This window comes from Podarcis pityusensis (genome assembly GCF_964106645.2).
Source record: "Podarcis pityusensis genome assembly, chromosome: 18".
Taxonomy (NCBI): Eukaryota; Metazoa; Chordata; class Lepidosauria; order Squamata; family Lacertidae; genus Podarcis; species Podarcis pityusensis.
In genome coordinates, this window is record NC_138043.1 from 9668282 (window position 1) to 9687159 (window position 18878).

The window sequence follows — 18878 nt, forward strand, 5'->3', positions numbered from 1 at the left end:
GGGATTGGTACAGGAGCAACTGGCCCCGGCATCAGCGTGGCGGCTCTTAATCGCTGCTACCCGAATCCTTGCTTCCCCGGCGTCACATGCACAGACACCCCCACCGGCTACCGCTGTGGGGCCTGTCCTCTGGGCTACACGGGCAACGGGACCCACTGCACCGACATCGACGAGGTCAGGAGGTTCCGCCTTTCCTTCTGCGTAAAAGATGGGAGGCAGGAGAAAGCCATAGATCTCTTCTGTTTTTGTTTTTGTTTTTCAATTTTTTTCCCCTGGTTTTCCAATTTATAACATACAAAAAAATCAAAAACAAACAAATAGGCAAACATTTATCCTTGCTGTAATGATTCCACTTTTGTTAACATTGTTGAATGACTTCCTCGAATCCCCCCTAGCTGAGTTTCCCTATACTCCACTGTAACAGTTTTCCAAAACTATTTTCCCATAAAATTTACTTAGTCAATTTACATCTTTCTTTCTTCTCATTTTAACATTAACGTAAAGGCAATTCCAAACCTATTATTCCAAGTAGAAAGGCTTCTGGTTTCTTAATAAATGTATATTTCAACATTTTTTTCGATTCATTATAAATCTTTTCCCAGAAGTCTTTCACTTTGGGGCAGGTCCACCACCCCATAGATCTCTTCTGAATCTTTTTTCCTCAACTGGCTTGGGAGTGGAGGGCAAGCACTAAGATTGGCTTGGGTTCCCCTGCCCCACAAACACACACAGTTCTTCGCAGAGCAAAAGGATTGGCTCCCACTCCCACCCCCATACCAAATTGTCTATTTTCTGTTTGAAGGCCGGTGTTCCAGAACCCCATAGAATTATGGGAGGTATTCATGATTCACACAATGGGGGAGGCATGTTGGACAAGTTCACTGGCCTCATTTTCACCTTGCTCCAACTAAGAATGTGACGGTGGGGGAAGGACCCGATCCAAGGAGATTGCCATGGGAGGGGGTAGTGGTGCAAAGGAGGGAATGCAAGCCAGTGTCCCAAATGGTGTTACCAGAACCGCAAACACACACACACCCGTTTGAAAGCCACTGTTATAGCGATGCTATAAAGGTTAAGGGACCCCTGATTAGATCCAGTCATGGCCGACTCTGGGGTTGCGGCGCTCATCTCGCTTTATTGGCCGAGGGTGCCGGCGTACAGCTTCCGGGTCATGTGGCCAGCATGACTAAGCCACTTCTGGCGAACCAGAGCAGCGCACGGAAACGCCATTTACCTTCCCGCTGGAGCGGTACCTATTTATCTACTTGCAATTTGACGTGCTTTCGAACTGCTAGGTTGGCAGGAGCAGGGACCGAGCAACGGGAGCTCAGCCCGTCATGGGGATTCGAACCGCCAACCTTCTGATTCGCAAGTCCTAGGCTCTATGGTTTAACCCACAGCGCCACCTGTGTCCTTTAGCGATGCTCTAATCATGCACAAATAAGCGAAACCTTTTCTCATTGCAGTGTGCAGCGAACCCCTGCTTCCCCAGAGTCCAGTGCGTCAACACAGCCCCCGGCTTCCACTGCAACCCCTGCCCTCCTGGCTACACTGGCCCCATACTGGAAGGAGTCGGTCTGGCTTTCGCCAGGGCAAACAAACAGGTAACTCCTCAGAGAGTAGGATCTTCTGCCCTCTGATGGGGGGGTGAGCACAGCTGCGGAAAGAGAAGGGGGGTGGAGCAGGGTTCTTCCCAGTTTTCCATTTCTTTGCCATTCCTTGAAGTCAGGGGCCAGGCAGCCTGTTTATGCTCCCAAGGCCTGCACGTAGGAGGGCTGATAGGAACAGGGATGGAAGAAGGCATCGCCTGCTGTTCCGCCCAACATCCTGTTTCTCTTCTGCTGCGGTTCGTCTCCCGCCCAAGGCCATGTCATCCGCCTCTCTTGTCTTCTCTGGTGAAATTATGTAGCCTACAATCCATTTTGTAAATTAAACCATAATGGGTTTAATAACAGGTGGAGACGAATCAGCGTATAGAGGGGAGGTCCAAAAAATATATTCATGGTGCCTAGGGAACAACTTGCACATTAATATCAGCAAGACAAAGGAGATGGTGTTGGAATTTCAGAGGAAGAGAGGAGAACTAGCCCCACTGAACATCGGGGAGGGCTGTGTGGAGAGAGTCTCTGCCTAGGAGTTTATCTCAGTGAAGACCTTACTTGGAAAATAAACACAACCCACGTGGTTAAGAAAGCCCAACAGAGGCTCCATCTCCTCAGAGTATTGCGAAAGAAGGATGTCAATCAACATTTGATGATCTCCTTCTACTGGTCCACAACAGAAAGTGTCCTTTCCTACTGCATCACAGTGTAGGACGCTGGTTTGACATCAACTGATAGGAAGTGCCTACAGAGGGTGGCAAATACAGCACAAGATATTATGGGCTGTCCCGTGAATCCGTTGGATGAAATAGCAGAAGAACCAGCACTTTCTTGATCTTCTGCCCTCAGGCAGAAGATATAGAAGCATGATTAGTCGCACCAACAGGGTAAAGAACAGCTTCTGTCCATGGGCTGTTAGGCTGCTGAATGAAAAGATAACAACAGGGCAACTGGCTTTCGGGTTTGGTGGGTGTGCGTCAGTAAACGAGAGGAATGAAGACTAAGAGAGCTGAGTGGCGGGTGCTCGTGTAATCTCACTGTATACAAGTTGTACAAGTGACAATAAAGTACCGGTATATCAATGTCAATTCAATTTTTAAAAAAATTCAATTTGCCTTTGCATTATTCCAACCCCATTCATTTCAATGAGAATGGAGATGGGTGTATGTAATCGTTACGAATCATTTGTGAACTGACAGCAGAAAACAACAGCAAATACCATACAGTATTTGCCAGGTTGGTTTTGGTTCCGGGGTGAATAAATGGATACCAGCAATTTCTGCTCCTGTTTCCATTTTTGAAGTTGTGCTGTAGAGCAGCTGAAGGGCACCACAGTGGTTGCAGGAAGGCTACCAGCAGCAGGCTGGAAGGGTCCTGTCTCTGGGTCATAGTCCTAGCAGTGCCTCTATACAAGGCCGCTCAGATGCAAGCATACCTCTGGGCCATCTTCACCCAGTATCTTCACCCTGCACTTGGTCCAATTACTTGCCAATGCAATTCTGGGCTGCATCAATAGGAGTATAGCATCTAGATCAAGGGAAGTAATAGTGCCACTGTATTCTGCTCTGGTCAGACCTCACCTGGAGTACTGTGTCCAGTTCTGGGCACCACAGTTCAAGAAGGACACTGACAAACGGGAACGTGTCCAGAGGAGGGCAACCAAAATGGTCAAAGGCCTGGAAACGATGCCTTATGAGGAACGGCTAAGGGAGCTGGGCATGTTTAGCCTGGAGAAGAGGAGGTTAAGGGGTGATATGATAGCCATGTTCAAATATATAAAAGGATGTCACATAGAGGAGGGAGAAAGGTTGTTTTCTGCTGCTCCAGAGAAGCGGACACGGAGCAATGGATCCAAACTACAAGAAAGAAGATTCCACCTAAACATTAGGAAGAACTTCCTGACAGTAAGAGCTGTTCGACAGGGGAATTTGCTGCCAAGGAGTGTGGTGGAGTCTCCTTCTTTGGAGGTCTTTAAGCAGAGGCTTGACAACCATATGTCAGGAGTGCTCTGATGGTGTTTCCTGCTTGGCAGGGGGTTGGACTCGATGGCCCTTGTGGTCTCTTCCAACTCTAGGATTCTATGATTCTATGATTCTATGACTTACTGAAGCCCTTTTGGTGTGCGGAGTGAGTAGCGCTTAAGCTGGCGAATCTCCCTTAGAGAGCAGACTTTACCTATTGCGGTCACACATGCAGAGATGCAAGGAAGGAGTTGCTTATTGCAGGCCAAGTCTGTGTTTCGTCATGGGGCTATTGATCCTCCCAAATACTTGACCACCCAAAAATGCCTTTGAAACAGCAAAAAGGTCTGAGGACAAACAAATTTATTACTGCAGAAACTCAGGCCCCGTCCCAGAAGCTTATGACATAATAAACGTGTTGGCCCTTAAAGTTGCCACAACAGGACACTCCGCTGGTTTTTGCTGCCAGGTAAACAGGCACCAATCTCCCCTCTCTGTTCTTTCCTGCGCAGGTCTGCAATGATGTCAACGAGTGTGAGACAGGGATGGGCAGATCCTGTGTCCCCAATTCCATCTGCATCAACACTCGGGTAATTATTGGCAGTTGCCTCAGCCCAGACCTTCCTTCTGTCCCGCCGCAAAAGGCAACCGCCACCCCTCCTTTCAACAAAAGCAGAAGCAGCTCAAGATGTTAGATTCCTGACTAATGTATTTTAGTTTCGCTGCAGACAATTATCCCGAGAGAGCCTCTCGCCTGGCTCTGTCTATCCATTTAAATTATGCCAGGTGTTAAGTTGTGGGTGAACATATCAGACGACACAGCAATTATTCCAAGCAGCTCTTTATTTGTAAGCTGGAACAGAACTGATCTGAGGAGCTCAGTCAGCCTGCTTATATAGAGCTCCAGAACAATGTAACTGTTGCCATTTTCTAAAACTATCCAATCACTGAACGCCACTTTCGATCCTTCATTTGCATAGAAACTATCCAATCACTGAACGTCACTTTCGATCCTTCATTTGCATAACTATCTACAGTAACCCCCTGCTGGCCCAGTACATAACACCAGGTAACAGCTAGATGCATCAACAGTTGCTTGTTCATCTTTAGAGGTGCAAATGGCACCCACCTTGGGGTGCTCAGACCACCAAAAGCAAAGCAAAGAGACCTGCATTTGCACACTGAGAATCCCGTTGAAAGCAAGACGAATCACACGGTGTGATAGGAATTTTGAGGTCTTAGATATATGTTAAATGTTCATAAGTGTACCAACCAAGCACGTACATAGATCCGCACAGGAAAACCAACCTGAAACCATTTTTGATTCCCAAACTGACCAAATGTTTTCTCTGCAAGGTCAAAGGAAAATGGAAAGGCCTCCTCATTGTCTTTTCCTTCACAAATCCTGTCTTAAGGGCACATTTAAGATATGAATAGGGTGTGAGTCTGTGACCTGGCTCAGGAACTAAGTATTTATCATTGCAAAAGACTGGGCCAGGCTCCCCAGGCAATCCAATCAAGTGACCATTAAACAGGTAACCTGTCAGAGGAGATAAACAACGCACTCAGATTTCTGCTGTAGACCGCCTTTTCTGTGATGTAGGTATGATGTATCTGGGGGGTGGTCTTAGGTTACACCCCTTCTGTGATGTATATATGATGTACGGAGGGGTGTTCTTGAGCTCCAGGGCAGAGAATTTAAAATGTCTATATAAGGGTAGGCACACCTTTGTTCTGGGTCCCTCCTTCTTTCCTGTGTGTGCGGGGAGCACCCTGTTGCAACAGATCAATAAAGATCAGGCTTACTAGCTGCTTTGCTTCTCAGTATTCTCTGGTTGGTCTCTGTTATTCTCTCCTACCAGTAGGGAACCTACGTAAGGACTCTATATGGGCTCTTGGATACCCCATAAGGGAAAAAGGGCAGATTTTTTATTACAACAACGGTACACAAAGGCCTGTGTTTCCCAAAAGCAAGGCTGTCCCAAGATCGGTGGAAGGGAAAGAGAAAAGCACCACGAAACAGCAGGGCAGGTTTCACGCACCCATCCTTTCGGCTGCTGGGCCATCCCTGCAAATGCCCCACTGCAAACCACCCCATTTCTTCTCCCTGCAGGGCTCCTACAAGTGTGGGGCATGCAAGCCTGGCTTCACAGGGGACCAGGTTTCCGGCTGCCGCAGCAAGATGGAGAGAAGGTGTCCCAACGGAGATCTCAGCCCGTGCCATGAGAAAGCGGACTGCATTGTGGAACGCGATGGAACACTCAGCTGCGTGGTGAGTTCAAAGCCTCCTTCGGGCTCCTCCTCCTCCTCTTCACATCCCTCCCTAAGCATCTCCAGATCTAGCGAACAGGGAAGCTGCAAAGTTCTGCAGACTAGAGGAGTTTGAGCTGGCTGGTGTGTTTTTCTCCCCCGGCTCACCCTTAGAAATGTGAATTTCAGGTTTCTGCACGTCCAGAATAAACAGAAAAGCGAAGACTCCATTCAAATCCATTTCTAAATCTTTCCCTCACCAAATCCGGGGGTGGGGGGGCTGATGCAAAAGAACAACAAAATACGCCTCTTCTAAAACTGATGCTTTAAGATTCAGAATGTATGGGTCATTTTTTGCAATTAGAACAGCAAAGTTTTCTACAGCTCAAAGCCTTTGTTTTGTTTAGTCTCTGTTGCCCCCTAGTGGCCGGACATGTGCACCTCCAGAAATTAATACCCTCCCTTCGCTCACACCTTAATCTGCGTTGATTTAAGGGGAGACCTTTGTGCAGGTCCCTTCAGCACTGAACCTTTTTATTCTTGTTGCTGTGCGTGAAAATGCATCATGTTGATTCAAAACCGCACTGTTTCTAGAAATTGCTTGCAAAAAAAAGAATTTGCATAAGGCAAAGTTAAAGGACGCACGGCGACTTCACTGGAGAACAAGTTTTTAAAATAATAATAATAACCGCATGAATTGGAAGAGCCGCAAAAAGATTCCATTGAGCACATGGATTGATGATATGGACAGACTAGCTACATACGAATGACTTGCATGTCGACGCAAATTAAGAATGGATAAATATGAAGAAATCTGGAAGGAATATTTAAGCGATAAGGTGGACAGTGGTGGGAAGTAGAGGGAGGAGAGAGAGGTGGCGAAATATTGTTAAAAAGGTGTAGCCATAGGCATATCAGTCTTCAAATCTGAATTGTTAATGTTATTAGTGTTATAATGGTTTTTGTTGTATGTGTCTTTTGCGTTTGTTGTTTGTATTGAAAAAATGATTAAATAAATTAAATAATAGTAATAGTAATAATAAACATGTGCAGAAGTGTGGTGAAGACTAGAAAAGTGAGGAACCAGTGTTAACAGGTCTGCCTTCCTTGGTTAATATTGTACCCCGTCTGCTTCCAGTGCATCGTTGGGTGGGCCGGTAATGGCTTCATCTGCGGCAAAGACACTGACATTGATGGCTTTCCTGATGAGAAGCTTCGCTGTACAGACAAGAAGTGCCGCAAGGTAAGAAGAGACGCTCAGCGCCCAAGGCCCTCTCCACCCTCGACTTTGCCTCTCCTTGTATGAGCACAGCTTAGGCAGACTTAAGAGTTCCATTCCTTTTACTCTTGTAAAAGGGTAAAGGAGTATTGGGAAATGATCCATAATGAATTGAAAAAAATGTTTAAAAGTGCTTCCCCCCCAAAAAAAATCCCCCAGAGTCCTTTCTGTTGGGGATTATTCAGACTGAAATTCCCAGGTGTCAGAAATACTTATTTATGTCTGCCACTACTGCGACCCGTGTTTCGTTAGCCCAAAAATGGAAAACGAGTAAGGTCCCAACCAAAGAAGAATGGCAACTTAAACTGACGGAATGCGCACAGCTTGCAGACTTAACATATAGAAAAAGAGAACAAGAAGAACATACGTTTAGAGAAGACTGGAAAACGTTTGTGTACAGCTGAAAACGCTGGCAGCATTAAGATAAATCCAACAGTGTAAATAAGTTTTTGATGGGTGTAATAATGGAATACTGAATGCTATAGCTTTTGTAAAATATTCAGGGATTTATGATATGTAAAATGAACGTGGAAAGAGAAGAGGGGAAGTCACTGATATCTTAAGGATGTAAAAATGAGTACTTTAAATTGTTTTATATATATATATATATATATATATATATATATATATGAGAATGAATGTGTTGGATTCCAAGTTAAGAGAAGTCCATGTGGTGACTTTGGCCAAACAACTCAAACCGGGTTGCTGTGGTTATTTTTTTTTTTTAAAAAAAGATAAAGTCACAAGTTAACTATGAAATGGAGGAAAAACACAAGAGGAACATCACCTTGTTGGTCAAAGAAAGGGAAAGGATGTAAGGCCTGCTTTTCATGCAAAAGGTCCTGGCCGGCAGCTCCCCGTATGGCACACACGCAAACACCTTAAGAGCCTAACCGTTGTCTCCCTTTCCAGGATAACTGTGTGACTGTCCCCAACTCCGGGCAAGAGGATGCGGACAGAGATGGAATAGGAGACGCCTGCGATGACGACGCCGACGGCGATGGGATAATAAACACCGAGGTTTGAACTCCTGTCTTGGGTGCACGTCAAGTAGACAAGTGCTATTCTGTTTTTTGCTTTCAGGACCAAGGAAAGCTGTTTCCCAGTCGAGCAAAACGGGGAGGGCAGTTTCCAATAAGCAACACGATTGCACATGTGTGTTAAAAACGGAAACCCTGTTGTTGATGAAGGCTGCTGGGTAGTTGTGTGAAGGGCAAACTAGGTGGGGTGGGGAGGTGTGCTTTAAATATATGGTGCTTTTTTGTGAAGCTTGGATTGCTGGGTTGCCTCCCGCGAAGTTCTGCTCAGGCTAAACCCTCTGAAATTAATGCTTGGAGGAAGGATAGAGGAAGGAGAATGCTGCCTACGCAAGAGACGCACGTTTCCGAGCACAATTCAAAGTGTTGGTGCTGACCTTGAAAGCCCTAAACAGCCTCGGTCCAGTATATCTGACGCAGCGTCTCCACCCCCATCGTTCTACCCGGACACTGAGGTCCAGCGCCGAGGGCCTTCTGGCGGTTCCCTCACTGTGAGAAGCCAAGTTACAGGGAACCAGACAGAGGGCCTTCTCGGTGGTGGCACCCGCCCTGTGGAACGCCCTCCCACCAGATGTCAAAGACAACAACAACTACCAGACTTTTAGACGACATCTGAAGGCAGCCCTCTTTAGGGAGGCTTTTAATGTTTAACAAACCACTGTATTTTAATACTTTGTTGGAAGCTGCCCAGAGTGGCTGGGGAGACCCAGATAGATGGGCAGGGTATAAATAATAATACAGTGGTACCTCAGGTTACAGGAGGGACGCGGGTGGCGCTGTGGGTAAATCCTCAGCGCCTAGGGCTTGCCGATCGCATGGTCGGCGGTTCGAATCCCCGCGGCGGGGTGAGCTCCCGTCTGCGGTCCCAGCTCCTGCCCACCTAGCAGTTCAAAAGCACCCCTAAAGTGCAAGTAGATAAATAGGTACCGCTTTATAGCGGGAAGGTAAACGGCGTTTCTGTGTGCTGCGCTGGTGCTGGCTCGCCAGAGCAGCTTTGTCACGCTGGCCACGTGACCTGGAAGTGTCTCCGAACAGCGCTGGCCCCCGGCCTCTTAAGTGAGATGGGCGCACAACCCTAGAGTCAGACACGACTGGTCCGTATGGGCAGGGGCACCTTTACCTTTACCTTTACCTTTACCTCAGGTTACATACGCTTCAGGTTACAGACACTTCAGGTTACAGACTCCGCTAACCCAGAAATAGTGCTTCAGGTTAAGAACTTTGCTTCAGGATGAGAACAGAAATTGTGCTCCGGTAGTGCGGCAGCAGCAGGAGGCCCCATTAGCTAAAGTGGTGTTTCAGGTTAAGAACAGTTTCAAGTTAAGAATGGACCTCCAGAACGAATTAAGTACTTAACCTGAGGTACCACTGTAAATTATAATAATAATAATAATAATAATTATTATTATTATTATTATTATTATTATTATTATTATTATTATTATTAGAGACAGGCTCAGGGTTCCAATCCAGTGGCAAACTCTCGCCCTCCAGTATCTCTTCAGCCCCCTCCCCTGACTCACCCCTCCTCTCCTCTCCCCACCCAGGACAACTGCGTGTTTGTGCGCAACTCAGACCAGCGCAACAGTGACCAGGACAGCTTTGGCGACGCCTGTGACAACTGCCGGAACGTGAAGAACAACGACCAGCGAGACAGTGACGGAGACGGCCGGGGGGACTTGTGCGACGATGACATGGACGGAGACAGTGAGTGCCTGTGGGGCCCCTGAACGATTTCAAAGACAGAGGGGGCTGAAGAGCAGGATAGATGATGATGAGCGGGTGGATTAACAGCAATAATAGTCACAAATTATTATGGTGATGAACATAAGAGCATGCCTCCTAGGTCGGGCCACCCTCTTCTCACAGTGGCCAAATACTCCACAGAGCCTAGAAATCGAGATAGACTGGCTCTGGAACTGGAGGTTCCGCAAGAATGTAAGAAGAGCCTAGCTGCCAGATCAGGCATGAGGCAAAGGGATGGTCAGGAGAAGACAATCATAGCTGCTCCAACCTGGCATCTCACAGACAACACCTGTCCTGTCGTCATTCCACGACATGACCGAGAAAGCTCATCTCCGTTAGAGTGGAAAGATGGACCATTTAGTCAATTAAAACACACACCTTCTGAATTAATCAACAAAGAGACACACAACTAATTGGCCAGGAGGCTTTTTCAAAAACATTTTATTTATTTTAAATGTAAGCTCCCAGAAGAACTGTGGATTGGGCATTCAATTTTTGTGAGAGCCAGTGTGATGTAGTGGTTAAGAGCAGTGGACTCGTAATCTGGGGAACCGGGTTCGCGTCTCCGCTCCTCCACATGCAGCTGCTGGGTGACCTTGGGCCAGTCACACTTCTTTGAATTCTCTCAGCCCCACTCACCTCACAGAGTGTTTGTTGTGGGGGAGGAAGGGAAAGGAGAATGTTAGCCGCTTTGAGACTCCTTAGGGTAGTGATAAAGCGGGAGATCAAATCCAAACTCTTCTTCCTCACTTTGGCATAAGCACTGATGCCTCTTCCAGGAGGAAAAATCCTGCCTTGCCCCCTCCCTGCATAGGAGGGAATACCTCTCCTACAGCTTTCCAGGCCAGGCAAGATGCCGCACTCTTGATGACTCTTTTTACCTCCCGCTTCTTCAGAGGTTAAAAATGTCCTGGACAACTGCGTGAAGATCCCCAATCCAGACCAGAGGGACAGCGACGGTGACGGGGTTGGAGATGTTTGCGACAGCTGCCCCTTGATCAGCAACCCGGACCAGGTAAGCGCTTCCTGGGGAAAGGAATGAGTTGGTGGCGTGTGGTGCAAATGGGTCTTTTCCCAAGGGTGGGAGAGCAAATTGAAGGATGCCTTGAAGGTGAATGTCTGTATGGCTTAGATCTTTCAAGAGAAGGTTTGAAATAGGGGCTGTAGGTAGACATGGTTCCCCACCCCCTGCAGTTAAGATATGGTTACCAGATTTTTTTCAATGACTCCAGGGACACTTTTTCTTTTCTTTTCTTTGAAGCTGAGTAGCAACAGGGAGTCAGTAGTAGGGATGGTGAGGCAAAAGACCCTGGGCCCAAGCACACATGCGCATTGTATAAACGTGCAAAGCCCTTCTTTCGCACCCTGTGAAACATAAATGTGCAGAGTTTTTTAAAAAACTGTGCACACTGCCCACCCATGACTCCTGAGCCTCCCCCAATCTCCTGCCTCCTTCCCCCTTTGTTTTGACAGATTGGGGGAGGCTTGGGAGTCACGGGTGGGTGGCTGTTGCCCAGGATGGGCACAAGGCGTGCGGTTTCTCTGCCAGGCAAGGTGCAAAGCCCTTCTTTCGCGCCCTGTGAAACATAAATGCGCAAAGCTTTTAAAAAACTGAGCAACGGCCGGCCGGCCATGACTCCTGAACCTCCCCAGATCAGTCAAAACAAAGGGGGAAGTGGGGCAGGAGATCTGTACGGCCGGACGTCCCCGGTTCCCCTTTGGCAGTGGCGGCGGCGGCAGCAGTCAGCAGCCCAGAGCCAGCCTGGTAGCGCAGTTGACTCTGGCTGGCGTCAGGAGCTGCTCGCTGCTGTGGCACCTGCCATTTTGCCTCGCCGGAAGTCCCCATATGATGTGTTGTTGCTGAGGCTGCCCCTGCCACATTTCCCAGAGACAGATTTGCAAATCTGGGGACATTCCGGGGACGGAATTTGTCCAGGGACAGATTTGCAAATCCGGGGACTGTCCCTGGGAACCGGGGACATCTGGTAACCCTAAATTAAGAGTCACGGATTTCAAAGTCTTGTTTTGCTCTTGTAAACTTTTTTTTTTCTTTTAAGCAAATAATGCAGCTGTTGCTTCCTGTTATTTAGAAAGACACTGACCACGATCTCGTGGGGGACCTGTGTGATACCAACCAAGACCGGTAAGTTATAGAAATGGCTCGTCTCGTTTCACCTGTTGGGGGGTAGGAGCTACGGAGCACCTGTAGTTGTTTTGCTGAACTGCCATAGTCCTGAGACCTATCATGACACCCAAAGGTAAGAGAAACTGAGAGAGAATCATTATCTCCCCTCAGGGTAGCACACACCACTGGATTTGTGCAATAATGGCCTCTTCTGACAGGCAGAGCACCCAGAGCAGGGAGTCATACAGAGATGCGACAGACAGACGCCTTCAAGGGCACTTAGTTCTACTACATCTTAAGATCCGATTGCACCCAACCTGGCAGATTGGATGGATGGAGGACAGGAGGGCGGGGGATGGCTGAAGGACAACACTAGCTCATGCAGAGATACAGCAGGCAGCCTCCTGTGGAGTGTGTGGTCCGGATTCACCTTGAAAGAAACCTGGGAGTCTGGGTCCAGAGTCAGGGCTAGAGGTCAGCCAAGGAATTTCAGAGCTGGGAATCGGTTTACTTTATTTATTTATTTTTTCAAATTTTTAAAAATTAATTTTCACAAAATTATAAATGAACAAAACACACAAGCAAACATAAATCATAACCTTTATTAAAAAAAATTTTTTTTTTATAAAATATTTATTCAAATTTTAAGGTTACAGAAAAAGAAAAAAGTAAAAAAAGAAAAACAAATCCCATACATCCTACAAATCACATACATCCTACAAAAAAAAACACACAATACAAAGAAAAATACACAAGACAAAAAATCACAATAAAAAAAAATAACAAAAGAAAAATTCAACTTAAACCATTAAAACCGTTTTCTCATTTACTTATTTCCGTGACTTCCTCTCACTTCTCTGCTTTGTATTCTAATTCAAATCGTATCTCCAGCAAATCCTTCTAACCTTCTTTTCATTTGCTTATTTTGACATTCGAAAATATTTAATTCTCCTCTATCTTTTATTTTACACTTCATATTTACTTATTCCATTATACTCTGTCTGCCAATATGGTCTAATATTCTTCTCCAACCTTTTCTAACATTCTTTTATATTACAGTATTTCTGAAGATATATTTTAAATTTTTTCCAATCTTCTTCGATCGACCCTTCTTCTTGATCTCGAATTCTGCCAGTCATCTCAGCCAGTTCCATATAGTCTATGACTTTTCTCTGCCATTCTTCTCGGGTAGGCAATTCTTGTGTCTTCCAGTATTTCCCAATGAGTATTCTTGCTGCTGCTGTTGCATACATAAAAAAATTCCTGTCTTCCCTTCGCACCAATTGACCGACCATGCCCAGGAGGAAGGCCTCTGGTTTCTTCAAGAAAGTATATTTCAATACCTTTTTTAGTTCATTATATATCATTTCCCAGAAGGCCTTGATCTTTGGGCACGTCCACCAAAGGTGAAAGAAAGTACCTTCATTTTCTTTACATTTCCAACATTTATTATCAGGCAAATGATAAATTTTTGCTAGCTTGACTGGGGTTAAGTACCACCTGTAAATCATTTTCATTATATTTTCTCTTAAGGCGTTACAGGCCGTAAATTTCATACCTGTGGTCCATAACCGTTCCCAGTCAGCAAACATAATATTATGCCCAACATCTTGCGCCCATTTGATCATAGCAGATTTAACCATTTCATCCTGTGTATTCCATTTCAACAGCAGATTATACATTTTTGACAGATTTTTAGTTTTAGGTTCTAACAACTCCGTTTCCAGTTTAGATTTTTCCTCCTGGAAACCAATCTTTTTGTCTAAATTGAAAACCTCCCTTATTTGATAATAATGCAGCCAATCTCGAACTTTAGTTTTTAATTTGTCAAAGCTCTGCAATTTTAGTTTATCTCCAACTTGTTCTAAAATTTCACAATATTTTGGCCAGTTTGTCTCCATATTAGTTTTTTTTAATGCCTTTGCCTCCATTGGTGACAGCCACCTTGGTGTTTTGCTTTCCAACAAATCCTTATATCTCACCCAAACATTAAACAATGCTTTCCTGACAATATGATTCTTAAAGGCCTTATGCGCTTTAACTTTGTCATACCATAGATATGCATGCCATCCAAACACATTATCAAAACCTTCTAGATCCAAAATGTCCACATTTTCAAGAAGTAGCCAATCTTTCAGCCAGCAAAAAGCGGCTGATTCATAGTAAAGTTTAAGATCTGGCAGGGCAAATCCCCCTCTTTCCTTTGCATCTGTTAATATCTTATTAAAATTACACTTATTAACATTGTTAAGTGACTTCCTCGCTTCCGCTTGGTTGAATTTCCATGCATATCCTTATAACGGCTTTACAAATCCTAATCCTTATATACTTAACTTAGTCCATTCACATCCTTATATCTTTTCAATTCGAAATTGTACATGTTAAACATCACTTAACTTATATAAATTCCTAAGCCAATCTGTTGCCTGCAAGCTATTTCCAATTAGTTTAACTTAACAAATTTAGCTAAATAATCGTTGGATTTTGTCCATTCATCCTGAGGGAATCGGTTTACTTTAGAGGGACCTGTTAAAAAGGAGACATAGAAAGAGACCTAGGTAAAGGGTAAAGGGACCCCTGACCATTAGGTCCAGTCGTGGCCGACTCTGGGGTTGCGGCGCTCATCTTGCTTTACTGGCCGAGGGAGCCGGCGTTCAGCTTCCGGGTCATGTGGCCAACATGACTAAGCCGCTTCCGGCGAACCAGAGCAGTGCATGGAAACGGCGTTTACCTTCCCGCCGGAGTGGTACCTATTTATCTACTTGCACTTTGACGTGGTTCCGAACTGCTAGGTTGGCAGGAGCAGGGACTGAGCAACGGAAGCTCACCCCGTCTCGGGGATTCGAACCACCGACTTTCTGATCATCAAGTCCTAGGCTCTGTGGTTTAACCCACAGCGCCACCCGCGTCCCTAGAAAGAGACCTAGCCACTGCCAATTCCTCTTCTATCTTCTCCTTTGCTGGGTCATTGCTTGCCGTCGGGTCAAAGTGGTGACTCTGAGCTTCTCATGTGGTCCAATGTTCCCTTGCTCTTGAAGCCTCAGTTCCCACACCCTAAACTTGCAATCCTCCCTTCCTCTCTCTCTGCACGACAGGGATGGGGACGGCCACCAGGACTCCAGGGACAACTGCCCCTCAGTGCCCAACAGCTCCCAGCTGGACTCTGACCAGGACGGGATCGGGGACGAATGCGACGAGGACGACGACAACGACGGCATCCCTGACCGCAGGCCCCCCGGACCAGACAACTGCCGCTTGGTCCCTAACCCCAGGCAGGAAGACACAGACAGTAAGGAAGAGAACTGGCCTTGCAAAAAAGAGCAGAAACCTCACCAGGCCACCTCTCTGGTTTTGTCATTGGCCACAGCCTCACCTGGAGCGGTTCGTTAGGTGCTGTCCCCTCTCAGAGTGCTGAAAGACTGCAAAGGTGTTTCTGCAGCGGAGACTGTAGTCTCTTTTAGCATGCATGGTTTTATTGACCTAAGCGTAGGGCAGAGAGGATCACAGCATTAACAGCAGATCTTGCTTCCCCAATTGGAGACCCAAATCCTGCACAGAGCGAGGCATCTCTCTCTCCCCGCCCCCAAGTCATCAGCAAAACTTGTACACACCCCTCTGGCCACCTGCTCTCTATCCCACGATGGTGTGGCATCCAGCCAGGTGATGTGGGAGAAGGACCACCCACACGTCTCTATGGCAACAGGGCAGCCTCTTTGGATCTGTAGAATTGCAGGTCTCAGCTGGCCTACCAAAGGCATGGCCTTGACAAAATAACTGGTTGGTCAGGCTTCCTCTTATACATTCTTCCCCCCTCCCTCACCCACCGCAATACAGTCATACCTCGGATTATAGACGCTTCAGGTTGCATTTTTTTGGGTTATGGACACTCCAAAACCCGGAAGTACTGGAACGGGTTACTTCCGGGTTTCAGGGCTCGTGCATGCGCAGAAGCACTAAATCGCGCTCTGCGCATGTGCAGAAGCGCCGAATTGCAACCCGCGCGTGTGCAGACGTACCGCTGCAGGTTACGAATGTGCATCCCTCATGGATCATGTTCGCAACCCGAGTGTCCACTGTATACGGGATTGGAAGCGACCCGGGGTATCGTCCAGACTGACACCCCCGCCAAACTCATAACAATAACTTTGAATCCATGAGATCCATCAACTTGCTGTTGTTGTTTTTAATTAAAAAATGATTTGTCTTCCAACTTCAGTAGCTGCCTTGAATGCCTGTGGGCAGAAGAGAGACCTAGAAATGTAAATAAATAGTCATACCGTGGGTTACAGACACTTCAGGTTGTGTTTTTTGGGGTTACGGACGCGCCAAAACCCGGAAGTACTGGAACGGGTTACTTCTGGGTTTCGGTGGTCGCGAATGCACAGAAGTGCTAAATCATGCTTTGCGCATGCAGAGAAGCACCAAATCGCGACCTGCACGTGCACAGACGTGCCGCTGTGGGTTGCGAACGCTGCGGGTTGCAAACGTGCATCCCGCACAGATCACGTTTGCAACCCGAGCCTACGCTGTATAAAATAAGTAAAAAAGGAAAGTCCCTGAATCCTAACTTTTCTTCTAGCGGCATCTGCCTGCAGGGAGGGGGGCATGGCATTTGTGACCTTCCCACCCCACCATCCCCTGCCTGGGTCCTTCCGTGATCCAACGGGAACCCCGGGGGGGGGGTAGAGCTGCTCTTAGGAAACTGAGCCTCCTTCCCCCTTCTCCCTTTGCAGGAGACGGAATTGGGGACGCCTGCCAGGGCGACTTTGATAAGGACCTGGTGGTCGACCGCATAGACGTCTGCCCAGAGAATGCCCAGGTGACGCTGACCGACTTCCGGGCGTTTCAGACGGTGGTCCTGGATCCCGAGGGAGACGCGCAGATCGATCCCAACTGGATCGTCCTCAACCAGGTCAGCTGGCAAAGGAGCAGCTGGGGGCTTTTACATACCCCATTTCCTGCTGTAGTCCGAAGCGGAAGGAAAAGCTTTCCACAGAATACGCTTCCTTCCGTGTCCCTGTTCAGTTACGCCCAGGTGTGGAGGGGGCTGTCCAGAAGAGGGGTGTGAATGTGGCCCTCCAAATGTCTCTGTCTGGCCCTGGGAACTAGTAGTAATAATAATAATAATTTTTTATTTATACCCCGCCCATCTATCTGGGTCCCCCCAGCCACTCTGGGCGGCTTCCAACACAATATTAAAACACAGTAATGCCTCAAACATTAAAAGCTTCCCTAAACAGGGCTGCCTTCAGATGTCGTCTAAAAGTCTGCTAGTTATTTTTCTCTTTGACATCTGATGGGGGGGGCGTTCCACAGGGCGGGTGCCACCACCGAGAAGGCCCTCTGCCTGGTTCCCTGTAACTTGGCTTTTTGCAGTGAGGGAACTGCCAGAAGGCCCTCAGCAATGGACCTCAGTGTCTGGGCAGAACGATGGGGGTGGAGACGCTCCATCAGGTATACTGGACTGAGGCCGTTTAGGGCTTTAAAGGTCAGCACCAACACTTTGAATTGTGCTTGGAAACGTACTGGGAGCCAAATCTCCAGGGGTGGCACAGGGAGATGGATGTGAGGGAGTCGTTCCTCAGACATTTAGTTTCCAAGTTGTGTAGCTTCTAAAGTTTTGTGACTTACCACAGCCTTGGCTTTGAGATGAAAGCAAATAGGGACACTGACCCACCCAGTGTTATGTTTTCTGAACGGCTGAAAAAACTCCCCAGCTGTTCTACACCGGATGTAGCTTCCAGGTGATCTTCAAAGGTGGCCCCACACCAAGCACTTTGCAGTAGTCCAGTTAGTGCTTCCAAACCACCTGTGCTTCTGGAACGATGCTCTCAGACTGAAAAAAATCACCCTTTCTTTCTTTCTCTCTCTCTCTCTCTCTCTCTCTCTCTCTCTCTCTCATCTGCAGGGAATGGAGATTGTTCAGACCATGAACAGCGACCCGGGTTTGGCAGTCGGTAAGTGGTATTTTCCACACATAAATCCCACATCCTTTCCCCACCATTATTCATATTCTTTCTCAAAGTCTTCATAAAAACCAACCACCAATAAAGAATATCAGTGAATAGCTGTGTCATCCGAACATAAATGTCATGGGCTTGTTGATAAAAGTGATTGTCATGGACATTATTATTACTGGGAAGAGTTGCTATGTTCACTGGTCTGAGATGTTTCCTTTGAATAAAGTGTTAACTTCACTGGCATCTTGTGAGTTGTTGGCTGACCTGGCCCCAGTACTTGGCCCGATAGTGATGTGGGGCGGATGGGCCATGGCTCAGGGGTAGAATAATAGTAATAATAATAATATAATAATAATTTATTATTTATACCCTGCCTATCTGGCTGGGTTTCCCCAGCCCCTCTGGGGGGCTTCCAACAGAATATTAAAATACAATAGTCTATTAAACATTAAAAGCGTCCCTAAACAGGGTTGCCTTCAGACGTCTTCTAAAAGTCTGGTAGTTGTTCTCTTTGACATCTGGTGGGAGGGAGTTCCACAGGGCGGGTGCCACTACCGACAAGGCCCTCTGCCTGGTTCCCTGTAACCTCACTTCTCGCAATGAGGGAACCGCCAGAAGGCCCTCGGTGCTGGACCTCAGTGTCTGGGCAGAACGATGGGGGTGGAGACGCTCCTTCAGGTATACTGGGCCGAGAACACCTGCTTTGCATGCAGAAGGTCCGAGGTTCAGTCCCTGGGGGCTTCTCCAGCTAGAGCTTGGAGACAACCCTTCCTAAAGCCCTGGAGAGCTGCTGCCAGTCTGTGCAGACAGTCCTGAGCTAGATGGGTCAAGGGCCTGAGACAGGATTCCCATGTTTGCAGGGGGGCCACCTCTGCCCCTCAAAGTGCTGCTGGACTGCACCTCCCCACCCCTAGCCATT

General features: G+C 47.1%; 1 protein-coding gene across 3 annotated transcripts in view; it reads left to right on the forward strand.

The window, feature by feature from the left end:
* The window catches only part of COMP (cartilage oligomeric matrix protein), a 39124-nt gene that overhangs the window by 12002 nt on the left and 8244 nt on the right, over positions 1 to 18878 (forward strand). For all 3 annotated transcript variants that reach the window (XM_080988893.1, XM_080988892.1, XM_080988891.1), the window contains exons 3-14: positions 2 to 174; positions 1467 to 1604; positions 4075 to 4152; positions 5676 to 5834; positions 6951 to 7055; positions 8004 to 8111; positions 9676 to 9835; positions 10771 to 10889; positions 11965 to 12017; positions 15095 to 15288; positions 16733 to 16911; positions 17908 to 17956. In XM_080988893.1, coding sequence (XP_080845019.1) covers positions 2 to 174; positions 1467 to 1604; positions 4075 to 4152; positions 5676 to 5834; positions 6951 to 7055; positions 8004 to 8111; positions 9676 to 9835; positions 10771 to 10889; positions 11965 to 12017; positions 15095 to 15288; positions 16733 to 16911; positions 17908 to 17956 — 1515 coding nt within the window. The remainder of the gene's footprint in view (position 1; positions 175 to 1466; positions 1605 to 4074; positions 4153 to 5675; positions 5835 to 6950; positions 7056 to 8003; positions 8112 to 9675; positions 9836 to 10770; positions 10890 to 11964; positions 12018 to 15094; positions 15289 to 16732; positions 16912 to 17907; positions 17957 to 18878) is intronic.